General features: G+C 55.4%; 1 protein-coding gene across 1 annotated transcript; it reads right to left on the reverse strand.

Moving 5' to 3' along the window:
• Window positions 1-2,788: 2,788 nt before the first annotated feature.
• On the reverse strand, window positions 2,789-6,836 carry DBX1 (developing brain homeobox 1). The gene is given in 5 exon segments (XM_087822334.1): window positions 2,789-3,142; window positions 3,610-3,812; window positions 5,752-5,853; window positions 6,469-6,688; window positions 6,690-6,836. Coding segments are annotated over 5 exon segments (1,026 nt in total).
• Window positions 6,837-12,841: the final 6,005 nt, after the last annotated feature.

Genomic DNA, 12,841 nt, shown 5'->3' on the forward strand with positions numbered 1-12,841 from the left:
AAAAGCTCATAACATAAAATTTACCATGTTATTTTAAATTTGCAGTTCAGTAGTGTTAACTAGATTCACATTGTTATGCAACAAATCTCTAGAATGTTTTCATCTTGTAAAACTGAAACACTGTACCCATGGAACAACTATTTCCCACTCACCCCAGCCCTTGGAAACCACAATTCTTTCTGTTTTTAGGAGTTTGACTGTGTTAGATACCTCCTATAAGTGAAATGAGATTGTATTTGTGTCTTTATTACTAGCTTACTTCACTTAGCATTAATGTCCTCAAAGGTCTTGCATGTTGAGCCCATGACAGGATCTTTCCTTTTTTAAGGCTGAATAATATTCCAATTGTGTAGATACCACATTTTCTTTATCTGTTCGTCCTTCGATGGACATCTGAGGTGAGGAAGCTACTGAGAACAGTGTGAGTGATGTGAATGTGAGTACCTCTTGGCTACTGTGGACAGTGCTGCAATGGCTGTGCCTCCAGACTACTTTGACTCCAGATATAGATATTAATCCATCCTGTGTCTGAAAGTGGTTTTTGACTATAACTACGAACTGCAGGCTTGTGCTGGTAGGGAGGGGACAGTGGGCCACTTCTGGTGGGGGTCCCATCTCTGGATGTCTCAGCAACAGCAGGGTGATGGAGAAATACCCTGAACCACTCAGAGCAGAGAGTTTCCTGTCTGAAAGTTTATATGCCAATCATGTGAAAGGCACCATGCCAGGCACATTCACATGTGTAGAAGTATAGAAGGCTTCTTGAGTTAAAAAAAAAAAATTCTGACAATAAGGATGATTTCTTTCAAATTCCCATGATCATAAATAATAATGAAAACACTGATCACCAATGTCAGAAACAGGCCCAGCAGGGGAGGGCATGAGAGTGTCAGCATGGAGGCGGCTTGTGTTATTTGAAAAGGGAGTTCATTGTGAACAGAATATATTCAAACATCAAATATAATGCAAATTACTGAAATTTTAGCTTAACAACTTTTTTACTCTGACTGTTGGGGTGTGGGTTATGATAATGAAGAAAGTAGGTCTGTGTGGCTGATGCAATAGCCACCAATCTCTCAAAGGGAGCAAGAGCCCCTGCCAGGGTTCTAACCTGATGTTCTTTACTCTCTAGGTTGTTGGTTAAATAAATCATTTTTGTTGAAAGCTGGTCTTTAAAGAACTTCAGTTTCACTTGGGGGCCCCAAAGTCTGTATCTGGGCTCCCAAGTCATGCCTGCGGATGGCATTCCTAATAAAATCAGTTCATACACAAAAGTCAAGACCAACCATGAGCCTCTGTGGGGACTAGGAAATGTGCTTTCAAGGAGAAAAAGGAAAAGCACTGCAAACATGAACCACTTAAACTTTCCTTGATGTCTTAGGTCATCATTTCAGTCCTTAGAGAAGGGGAGGACTATTGCAGACTCAACTTGTTGGTACTTTACTGGAGCTCCTTTACTTGTAACCATAGCAAATAGGTTTATTTTATGGTGCAGGGAAGCAGAAAAAGTGCTGGTCTGAGAGTCTGAGATGGGTTTCGGTGCCAGCTTGGCCACTAAGCAGCTGGGTGGCTTTAGACATGTGCATTACCCTCTTGAATATCAATCAGCCCACCTTCCGTAAATTCCTGCAGCGTTCAAAAGCTCCATCCCTTTCAGCACTAACACTGTGCATTAATGATATCGCTTGGGCCTTGCATCCAGTCTACTTTTATTTGGCATTTGTTCATTTGATACATATATACATATATAAAAATCTGTACATGGTAAAAATACAAAATATTTCTTTATAAGTTATGCAATTAAACAACTACCATTTTTAAATTTAAAAAACCATTGCAAAAAAAGAGAGAAGGAAACCTAGTCAGTCCTTTATAGTCATCCACAATAACCTTGGTATAAAATATCCATACAATACATGTGTACAAAATAGTGTACAGTTCATAAAAGCTGTGCAAAGACAGCAAAGTTCGGTAAAAAAAAACCAAAAAAAACAAAGAGGCTTGTAGGTCTCTCATGCCCAGTGCTCAGGAGTTTTGCAGGTCAGCGAAACCTCCCCAGAAATAAGTAAAGGGCACAAGGTAGAGTGCTTGGTGCATATACTATGGATGCAGAAATTAAAAATAAAAAAAAAAAGCTTTAACACACATACAGAAATAGAGACTGACTTCCTCCCATTCAGAGAACTCTCATCGTTGCCCAGAGAGTGTTTAGAATATGACAGAAAAAAGACTCAGTATTTATGTCTACCTTAGACCAGAAGGCACAGATAGGTATTCTTTCGTTTGGAAATTCTTGAGCTTTCTCGGGGCCCTGTTATGGGAAGACTGGGTTACCAGAGTGTAGAGTTGGGTAGGAGGCCCTTGTACCTCAGAGAGGAGGTAGAGGGGTGGAGGGAGTCGGGGGTCTTGGAGTTGTGTGCTTGTGGCTCCCGCCCGGTTTCCTCCACACGGGGCCTCCAGCCTCACAGGGTTGTCACTGCGCAGGACCAGCAGGGCCTGGCTCACGGCCAAACCCGGGCTGCCGAGTGAAGGCCCCACTGAGTCTGAAACAGCCTGCAACGCAGACGGACCGCAGCCCGCGAGTAAAAGCTAGGGCCGGGTCACGACCTCTGCTTAACTCCCGCGGAGAGGGGCGTGCGGGAGGGAAACGCGCCTGCAGGCGGTGGAACGGCCCGTCCGCAGAGCGGAGCCGAGCCTCCGGGCGGCGGGGAACTAAGCGGGCACCAGGCTGAACCCCACCTCTTCGATTTGAAAGCACTTAAAAAGGGTGCCCCGGGGCGGGAGGCTCCTAAGACACCGTGATCTCCTCCTCACCCTCCTCCTCCTCTTCGGAGTCGGAGAAGTCGGAAGGTTTGCCGGGGCTGCTGGAGTGCGCGGGGGAGGGGGGCGGCCCCTGGAGTCGCGGGTCCCGCAGGTGCCGAGGGTCGGGGGCTGCGTGAAAGGCCAGGCGGTGGCGGGGGCTGCCCCGGCCCCCCTCCTCGTCGTCGTCGTCGGCCGGGCCCTTCTGGCCCACGTCGCTGAGGTCCGGGTGCGGGTTGAGTTTGGTGGGAAGGGTCTGCTCGCGGCAGCCCCCGCTGGACAGCAGCTCCCGCTCCTTGGAGTTGCGCCACTTCATGCGTCGGTTCTGGAACCAGATTTTCACCTGGTGCGCGGGGGGCAGAAAGAGCGGGGGCGAGGCGAGGTCAGCACAGACCCTCCCTCAAAAAGGGCTTGGGGCAGGGGTGCGGGCAGGACGTGGGAGCCCAGGAGGCTCTGCCCTGCCCCTCCTAGCTCCCCCGCCCCTGGCTGTGAATTCAGACGGGTCTCAGCCACAAACCTCCCCCTCCCCCTCCCCTCCCCGCGCCTCGCGCCTCTCTCCTCTCGCCCTGTCCGCGGGTACCTGGCCCAGATGGGCAGGGGTGCGGGCGCCGAGTCCAGGGGAGACAGGGCGGGGAGAGAAACAGGGCTGTCCCGAACAGCCTCCAGAAAGCTGGCCCCTGCACCCAGTCCCTCCCAAGGCCTTACTTTCCCCATCTGGACAATGGGACCTAAGGGATGGCAGGACACGCGGGGGAGGGGTGAAGCGTGGGGGGGAGGGCTGTGGGGGCGGGGCGGCGGGCCCGCTCGCACCTGCGAGTCTTTCAAGCCCAGCTTGGCCGCCAGCTTCTTGCGGTCGGGCTTGCTGATGTACTTCTGCTTCTGGAACATCTTCTCCAGCGCCTTGCGCTGCACGTCGGAGAACACGGCCCGGCGCAGCATGCCCCGGCGAGGCTTGCCGCGCGCGGCCAGCGGCCAGGAGAAGGTCCCGGGGATGGGCACGACGCCCGACGACGCTGCGGGGCGCACGGAGGGGAGGGCGGTGGCGCGTGAGCGGGCGGGGTCCCGCCGCCGCGTCCCGCCCCTCGCTCCGTTTTTTCTCTGCGACCCCTTCATCCCTTTAGAGGTCCCCTTCTCCTCCCCCTCGGAACAGGCCAGGAACCCGCAAACCTTGGCGAGTGAAAGGCGCTTTCCACCCAAATAACTTTCCCTTTCAAACGTGCAAACCCGGATTAGGTAAAACCAGGGACACACAAAAAACAGCTCCCGCAATGGCCTGTTTTCCTTTCTCCATTCAACGGTCTCAGGGAAACAAACCTGCGTAGCATCAGCTAAAAAATGGCAACAGAAACAATTAAGTTACAACAATAAAATAGCCAGCTCAGGCCAATGGGTTTCCCACGTAAGCTTCTGTCGCCTTGGTGGCTTTTGCCTTCTTTCGATGAAAACCAGGTGCTTTACGGATGTGAGAGCGGGGAGAAAACCCGCTTGGGATTTATCTTTTTTTTAATCCAATCAGTATTCATCTTTTTTACATTAATCTTTCCTCCCCTCCCCCACCAAACGTAAAGAATTCGGCCCCCGAATACATGAAAAGTGGCAGCTAATGAGCACACTGACCGCTTCCCCGCGGGCCCGGCGCGGTGGAAAGGGGGGAGCTGCGCTTTAGGGGAGGGGACCGAAAGAGCCAGAGAGAAACAGAGACTCTAATGAAGCGTGAATGGTAATTGTGTAGTAATGAACTAACCGAAAAAGACTGAGGACAAGCAGCGAAAGCCATATATTACTGGGACAAAAGGGATTTACACTTTCAAACTAAACACAACTGCGGGCCAGGGCCATTGGGCGAATACTGATGGCAGAGGCTTCTCTTCCCCGAGCCATTTTCATTAAATGGACATGAAAAGCTATTTATAAAGCTCGGGTTGTTTTTGTTCGAGCGCTGAGACGCGGGAGAAAGGGGGAAAATTCCATTATCAGCAGCGGCGTGAATGGCGGGTGAATTCCCTCTCTCCCCCTTTTAAAACTCCGCGGCTCGCTTCCCTCGCGGATATTGGGGAGAGCGGGGCCGCGCGCTGCCCCTCCCCCGCCCGCCGGGCCCGTCTCCCCTCCTTCCAGGGCCCCCTCTTTCGCCTTCAGTCTGGACCAGCGGCAGAGTTTTTTGCGCCGCCACTGGGGCTCCAGGACGAAAGCCTCCTGGGACCTATTTAAGGTGTTTTTCTTTGGGACCAGGAAAACCAATGACGGGCTTCCCTCAGGCTGATTTTACCAGCTTAGTGCGTCCTTCAAAAAAAAAAAAAAAAAAAATGCGGTGGTGTGTGTGTGTTTTGGGGGGGAGGGTATGAGAAGACGTTGGAAAATCAGGCTGGAAAAAGAAGGCTGGGGTTGTGGGAGGACCTCGTCTCCCTCCCCCAGGGCGACCCCAGGCATCCCACACAAGAGGGCACCCCATGTGGTCTTGTGAAAAAGCCCGAGGCCCTGAATGAGTCTTCAGGAGAAATTAGCCCCGGCTGGTAGGTGTCTCCGGGCGGCGTGGAGGGGCCAGGGCCGGTCTGTCTGTGTGTGGCTGCCCGGAGGAGCTGACCAATTGGTCATGGTGCTGAAACCTTTGTGGGGGATCGTGGCCAAGGGCGCTGGCTCTGTGGGAAAACGGCGGCGTGAAGGGATGCCAACAGCTCCTCGCCGGGAAGGGAACCGCCTCAAACTGGGACCATGACAATTCCTGCTAATTTGTAGAGCAGGGAATTGGTGCAAAGTGTCAAGCAGTCACTTGCTTGTGCTAAATAGGGCATCAAATTGGCGCGACGGATTCGTGAATGTTGTACGCCTTGCAACCTCTGAACCAGAGCGTAACCCAGAGGGGTCGACGGAGAAATATGGCTTCGGGGCCGGGAGCGATGGGCTGGGGACTGGGGCGCCGCCCAGCCCCGCGAAAGGGAGGGGGGCGAGACCAACCTGGGAAATACGAAGATCTGATGAAAGGCTGGAAGGAACCTTCAAAGTAGGGAAAGGCGAAGGTCTTGGGAGGGACGCTCTGGAGCAAGGTGGGGGATGCTTCTGGAAGAGAGGGAGGGAGGGAGCGAAGGAGGGAATCTGGTTACGTACCTGATTGTTCTGATTATTGAATACGTGATATGATTAACCTTTCGGCTGGTTTCAAAGGCATCTTCTTCAGTGTATTGACAGTAAAATTAATATTTTCCTAACGTGTCTCATCTGTGGAAATCCTTCTTTTCACCCGCAAAACAGCCCCCCCGCCCCCCAGTCCCCAATCTCATCCTAGGCACTAACGAGATAGGTAGGAGTGAGGTGCGGAAAGGAACTGCAGACCCATAATAGTAACTAAGCCAGCAAATATATCGTCTTGGGTTTTTAAAAACTGGCTGCGGGAGGCTGGAGGGCCGACACGCAGACGCGCCTGGCGCGCGCTCGGGAGCCGTGCGCTCTCGGCCGCTGAACTGCTCAGGCTCATTCTGCGGGGGAGGGCGAACCTGGAGGCTTCTCCTCCCGGGAATCCGCGAAACCTGTGGCACAGTCCGCGACTCGAGGCCGCGGGGACAGTGCGTGCGTGTGTGCGCGCAGACGTGTGCGTGGGTACCCGCCGCGTACCGGAAACTGAGGCGAGAAGGACTCCGCACCTGGACCCGCCCTCGGCGTTTTGCGCTCACTTACCGTTTCTGGGCGCCGAGGAGAGAATGGCGTTCACCCCAAACTTCAGAAACGTGGGCTCGCTGGCAGGGGAGACGGCGGTCTGCGGAGAGCCGCCCCGCCGGCTGCCCGGACCGGGGGAGCCCAGGTCCGAGGCCCCGGTGTCTGTGAGATTCGCTGGGGTCCCCTGCCTAGGGGGCGACATGCTGGCCGTAGGCGCGCTGCGGGGTAGGTAGGGGGGGGGGCCGGCTGATGCGGATCAGATCCTCCACCAGGAAGCTCGAGTGCCCGGAAAATGCCGACTGCAGGGACTGGGGCAGCGTTAAGGTGGGCGTGGGGCGCAGGAGGCTGGGGTACCCGGCGGGGGGCGCGAGGAGGCCGGGGAACATCATGTTAGGCGCGGGGCAGGCGCAATAACCCTTCTTCCAGTGGCCGAAGGGTAAATGCCTCCTTCCGCCCCTCCCGCCCCCGCGGCGCCCTCTCTCTTGGGTTTTTAGCAAAAGTCTCCAAGTAACCAACGCTCCCACTTGGGCGCCGGCGAGTCTCCGTGGTCCTCCCGTCGAGGTGATGGTTTTATAGCGGCCCGCCCGTTAAAGCGCTTTGAAAAGTGACAGCTCTGACAATGAAGTTCAACAAAGTTCTCCACTCGAGCTTCATTCGCCAGAGGCTCTGGGCGCTCTGATTGGCGCAGGGGTGCAATTTATGATTGGATTAGTCTTCATAAGCATCGCCCGCACAATGGGCCGGCGACAAAGGCTGGGCGCATCAATTCTGCATATCGACCGCCTCTTTGCAATACAGTGCGTCCCCAAAGCTCTCGCCGGGGGTTTTTGTTCGGAAGCAACACCGGGCTAATTAAATGCCTATTTAGAAGTTTCAGATGACATCTTGCCTCATAGAAAAGGACCTATTTAAAGAACGCACTAAATTTATTTGCAGGTCCCCTGCTGAGCCTAGAAAATAAATCAATAAATATTCATAGAAATTCACCTCCAGGCAATCAGTAAAATAATCCTCCCTCTTTTTTTGGGGGGGAGGGCAATGGAAAATTTCAAGTCAATGAACATGAAAGTATACTCCCTCTTCCTATCCGTTCCTGCAGCTGAGGCGTAAAGCAGATGTGAGAGGTGAGCTAAGTCAGTGTGTGTAGGGAGTGAGTGCCCCTCTAACAACCCAGGGGGACTTGTTTGGGCCTCCTGGATGCTTGTCCATAGGGGTAGAGGGGAGAGATCTTGATTTATTTCATTATGGGAAACGTTGAGTTTCAGCGAGTTGGTGGATACCTGAACAGTAAAATGAGGCTCCTTATGTGAACTCCCAGCAACTTGAAAAAAACGATTTTCTGCCACTTTTTTTCTAGGAGTGTTACCAACCAGCGCTCCGCGTCTCTCCTGGGGTTGGAGCCGAGGGGAGCGCCTCTCCCGCGGCGGGTTTCCACTTGCAAAGGGCTCCCCCCTGCCCGAAGCTGCCTCGCACAGGGCCAGCGGAATGCTGCGAGGGCTACGCGCGGGCCGTGTCCAACTCAGGGGGCCTTAGGCCGTTTCCGTTGAAACTCACAGCCTGAACTTTTAAAGCCTGGTAGTGAAGGTAGGATTTCTCCCGGAGAGAGCCCTACCCACCCGTGGCGGGGCGCTTGACTTGGTCAAGGTTTTGAAGTTGCTTAATTAACTGCAAAGCACAAACACCTGAAAATAGAGCGCAGGCGGCGGTCCCCAAGAATGTCTGTCCGCGTCAGGAAAGCCTGTCCTTGATTCCGGGCCTCAGGCGAGAATATTCCTGCAGACACTCCTTCCCTTTCCTCCCGGTCCGGGCTGAGGTGGCGCTGAGCCTCGATGCCCCCCTGTCTGCTCCGCGAGATAACAGATGTGTTAAATGTCCCATTCATTTCTGTGGTGTGGCGGAACCTCCCCAAAGAGAAGTGTGCAGCCTCGCCAGGCCTCCCTGATCCTATTAACCATGAACTAACTGTCACCTTCAGCTGGTTTTCCTTTTTGCTTTTTAACACAAAGCTTTCTCAAAAATCTTATTAACCAGCTTTATTTCTCTGGATGGTTTTGTTCGGCGCGTTTGTTTTTTGTTGTTGATGATCTCCATGTCGCTGCTTTAACCATTCAGGGAAAGTGCATCTGCGATTTATATCACATTAAACCAGAAACGGAGCCCGCTAAAGCTCTCCCTTGATTCGAATTAAAAAGTTATTTAGGGGGGCGGGTTCTGGAGCCGAATTAATGCTGGGGGGTGAGGCGAGGATGGAGCTGGTGCGCCCCTGACTGCGCGGGGCCGCGAACTGGGCGGCGGGGACGAAGGGGGACACCCCTCAGGAAAGGGACGGCTTTTAAATAAGTGACTATTTACGGAAAGTACTTTGCTCCTCCCCACTGCTTTCCGGACGTGGTTTTTTTGGGGTTTTTTGTATTCTCTCCGTCTCTTCTCCCCCAGCCCTTTACCCTCCCCCCTCCCAGCAATTGCCAGTTCAGGGAAGGAGGGGGGCAGCCACTACGGGTGTTGGGCTTCTCACCTGCGAGGTGCCTCCCCGATCTTCGCCAGATGGGGATGGAGCCTGTGTCTGCGGGTTTGTTCTGGAGACAGGGAGCACTCAGCCAGCCTAGGGCCTTCCTCGCGCCCCCTTCCCCAGGCCGCTCCCCCACTGGGGCATTTTCCTGGGAGTAGCTGTGACAGTTACTGTCCTGCCCACCCACGGGCTGCACCCGCACCCCCCACCCCCTAACACACACACGGCCCTTCTACCTCCGTGTAGACTAACTGCTGCTATCTTCCCTTCTTTTGAAAGGGGGCCCTGACATTCTTTGGAATGCGGGTCAACCCCTTGCTGCGACCCACGTGGACCCCACGTCCAGCGGCCCCGAAAGAATTCCTGAGGCGCCAGGGAGGAAGAGGGAGGGCGGGCTGGCCGCCCGTGGACAGGCAAAATAAACCCTGAGGAAGCGAGAAGTCGGACGGAAGGATCTTCCTTCGCGAGAGCCCCTCGAGCGCGTCTTTTGAAACTCGGGGATGCCTAAGGGGCGGCGCGGCGGCTAAGACCTGTGACTAATGCCGTTTGACCTGAGCCCGTGGGGTTTTGTGCGCCCTGCCACTCATTGTAATGTCGTTATCTTCAAGTTTAGTTCGGAGAAGTCACCCGCGCCCGCTGCCCCAGAGCTGGGCGTTCTGTCTCTTTCGCTTTCAAGGGAAAAGAAGGCAGGAGGGGAAAGAGAGGCCCGGAGGCCCTGTTCAGATTCCTAGCCAGCGCCACCAGTGTGCGCGACTGCTGGGGGGGGGAGGGGGGGCGCAGCGGATCCCGCTGGGGCCCCGCAGGAAGGGCTCTCGGAACCGGTTCTGAGGGACCCTCTTCCCCGGGGCGAGGGGAGAGCGGGAGGGTCCCAGCCCCACGCGCTGCACTTTCCGCTGCTCGCAAGACGGTCTCCAGGGGAGCGCCCCGCTGAGTAGAGGGCAGCTCGAGATGCCCGGTCCCCCGAAAAGATGACTCGGTCCCTTCAGGAAAGGCTGTGACCCTAAGGTCATACTTTGCGCGGCCGGTTGGAGCGGATTTTGCAAGTGCGGCTGGACCCCGGGGAGAAGCGCCCGCCGCTTGGCTTCTGTGGTCTTAGGGGAAAAGAGAGAGAGCAGCGCGGCCGGTCAGGGGAGCAGCGGGGCAGGGGAGCAGCGAGGCGGGGCAGGGGAGAAGCGGAGCAGGGGAGCGGCGCGGCGGGGCAGGGGAGCAGCCGGCCGGGCAGGGGAGCAGCGGGACCGGGCAGGGGAGCAGCGGGGCAGGGGAGCAGCGGAGCGGGGCAGGGGAGCAGCAGAGCGGGGCAGGGGAGCAGCAGAGCGGGGCAGGGGAGCAGCGGAGCGGGGCAGGGGAGCGGCGCGGCCGGGCAGGGGAGCAGCGGGGCAGGGGAGCAGCGGGGCAGGGGAGCAGCGGAGCGGGGCAGGGGAGCAGCGGAGCGGGGCAGGGGAGCGGCACGGCCGGGCAGGGGAGCAGCGGGGCAGGGGAGCTGCGCGGCGGGGCAGGGGAGTGGCGCGGCCGGGCAGGGGAGCAGCGGGGCAGGGGAGCAGCGGGGCCGGGCAGGGGAGCAGCGGGGCCGGGCAGGGGAGCGGCGCGGCCCGGCGCGGGCCGGAGGAGCTGCCCCGCCGCCCGCGCTGCAGGCAGGCCGCCCTATGGAGACACCTCCAAGGGGTTCACCTTCAGAACCGGCCGCTAGGAGCTACGGGCCGGCCCTGCGCTCTCGCGCGCCTCCCTCCACCTCTCATTCCTTTCACACTCGCTCCCCCGCCCCGCTTTTCCTTGAAAATCCTTCTATTGTGCCAATCAAGCAGATGGTTTGCAGGAAATATAGCTTGGCCTCGCTGACCGAAACTAATTTTAACTAGCTTTCCAAGCCTGAAACGTTTGTTTTGCTCTTACAAAATAGCCCCCAAAACAGCTGGCAAGAGTGAATTAAACCCATTAAAGGCACATTTATAAGAAATTATATTCGCATAGATTGCCCGAGCTCCCTTGTGCAGCCTAAGAGGGGAGATGGGCGCATTTAAATGAAAATGTCGCAGGGCGCTCCCCTCCTTAACGTAGCCTGAAAGTCTCAAAACATTTTACTAAATAGATTAACTTGACTATTGTCTTGCGTCACATTTATCAGCTTCATTAAGTGAGTAGCTGAACAAATATATTACGCATGCATGAAAAGCTCTTTTTCCAGGAGCCTCATTGTATCCGTGGCCCTGACAGGTGGTTAACTGTGTGTTGTGGTTTTTTTTGTGGGTTTTTTGTGTTTTCTTTTTCTCTTTTCTTTTTTTAACCCAAAGAAAGGGGATCTCTGTAGAGCAGGGCGGATCGCAGGGCTGCCTGGGCCCTAGTTTAACTCGCTGCTTGGACCCTTCAGCCCAGCGATTTTAAGACCGTGAGGTGTGGGCCAGGGCATTCTAAGCCCATTGGAAATCATCAAAATTAAATTTTAGTGAGCGGGACCTAGAGTGCTCTCTCTCCCAATCACCCCCGCCCCCCTGCATCCCCTCTTCTGGGAAATTAGCTTCTTTTCAAATGCTGACGTCCCCGCCTCCCTCCTTAAATATAAATTGCCTTTACTTTTCCTTCTCAGAAGACTGCAGGGTTAAATATCTTTTTAACTCGGATTTGGATCCATTTCACTTTACTCTGTGTCTTTAGGGAAAGTCCTGGTCCCCTGGGCCTCAGTGTCCCCATGTTTAAAAAGAGGGATTGCCCGAGAGAGCGCCCTAAGCGCCCTTCCAGTTCTGATCTTCTAAGGTTTAAGAACTCTCAGTTCGCTGTCGCCCCACCGCTGGCCCCAGCAGCTCCCAGCCTCCGCACCCGACGGACAGCGTTTCTGGGTGCGAGGGGTGCGCCCCGAGTGGAGGGAGGGGCGTGGAGTGAGCCCGGGGCTTCAGGGCGGACCCACCGGTCTCGGGAGGGCTGCGCACAGACACGCTCCTCTCCTCCCGGTGGAGATCCCCTGGGTTGGGGCAGCAAAGCCCCGAGCCCCGGTTCCTCACGGCCCTCCTTGCCTAACGCCACTCTGCTCCCGGCTCCCCTACAGTCCTGGGACCCCATGAGGTGTGGCCAGGTGGCAGGTGTACAACAGGAGTGAACGCCCCCTGGCTTGCTCCCCGAATCGTGGGCAGTGCCTTTCATCTTCTTTAATTACCTTTCAGAGCCCCACAATGAACCCCCTTCCTCACTGCCCTGCCACCTCCCCCGCCCAGGCTCTCTTTCTCTCCCCCTCACCCCAAACTGGAACTATTGACTACTTGTCCCAGGATCTTGCTGGATAGAGAGGCTTGGACCAAGGTGAAGTGGGCTGATGGGCGCTGGGTGGGAAAGGGTGTGGCATCTTTCTCTGAAAGGGCCGGTTTTGTCAACAGCGGGAGGAAGAAGAGAGAGAGTATGAAATCTATTCCACCTTCTTTCAGGTCCTCAAGGACTCAAGGATGGAGAGCAGGTGGCTCTTGGTGAGGCTGGTTTTGTGTGCGGTGGAGGTGGCCCTCTGCTTCCCGGAGCTGGCTGTCTAGTGAGCTGGGTGGTGGATCCTGGAGAAGTGAAGTGCCCACCCCACACCGCCACACACACGTGGAACAGTGGACTTAGCGGAGAATGGCCCTGTTTACACTGAGTGGCGCTGCGGGTTCCTACCAACTTGTCAAGCTGTCTCCTAGCACTTGTCCTCTTTGTTGTTGTTGTTAATCTTCACCTGAGGATATTTTCTCCATTGCTTTTCAGAGAGAGTAGAACAGAGGGAGGGAGGGAAGGAGAGAGAAAGAGAAACATCCATGTGAGAGACACACACACATACGTGCACTGGTTGCCTCCTGCATGCACCCTGACCCGGGGTCGGAAAGTGAGCCCCCAACCCAGGTTCGCACCCTTGACCAGAAATCGAATCTGCTA

The sequence above is a fragment of the Miniopterus natalensis genome, chromosome 11 (genome assembly GCF_054644295.1).
Source record: "Miniopterus natalensis isolate mMinNat1 chromosome 11, mMinNat1.hap1, whole genome shotgun sequence".
Lineage (NCBI taxonomy): Eukaryota > Metazoa > Chordata > Mammalia > Chiroptera > Miniopteridae > Miniopterus > Miniopterus natalensis.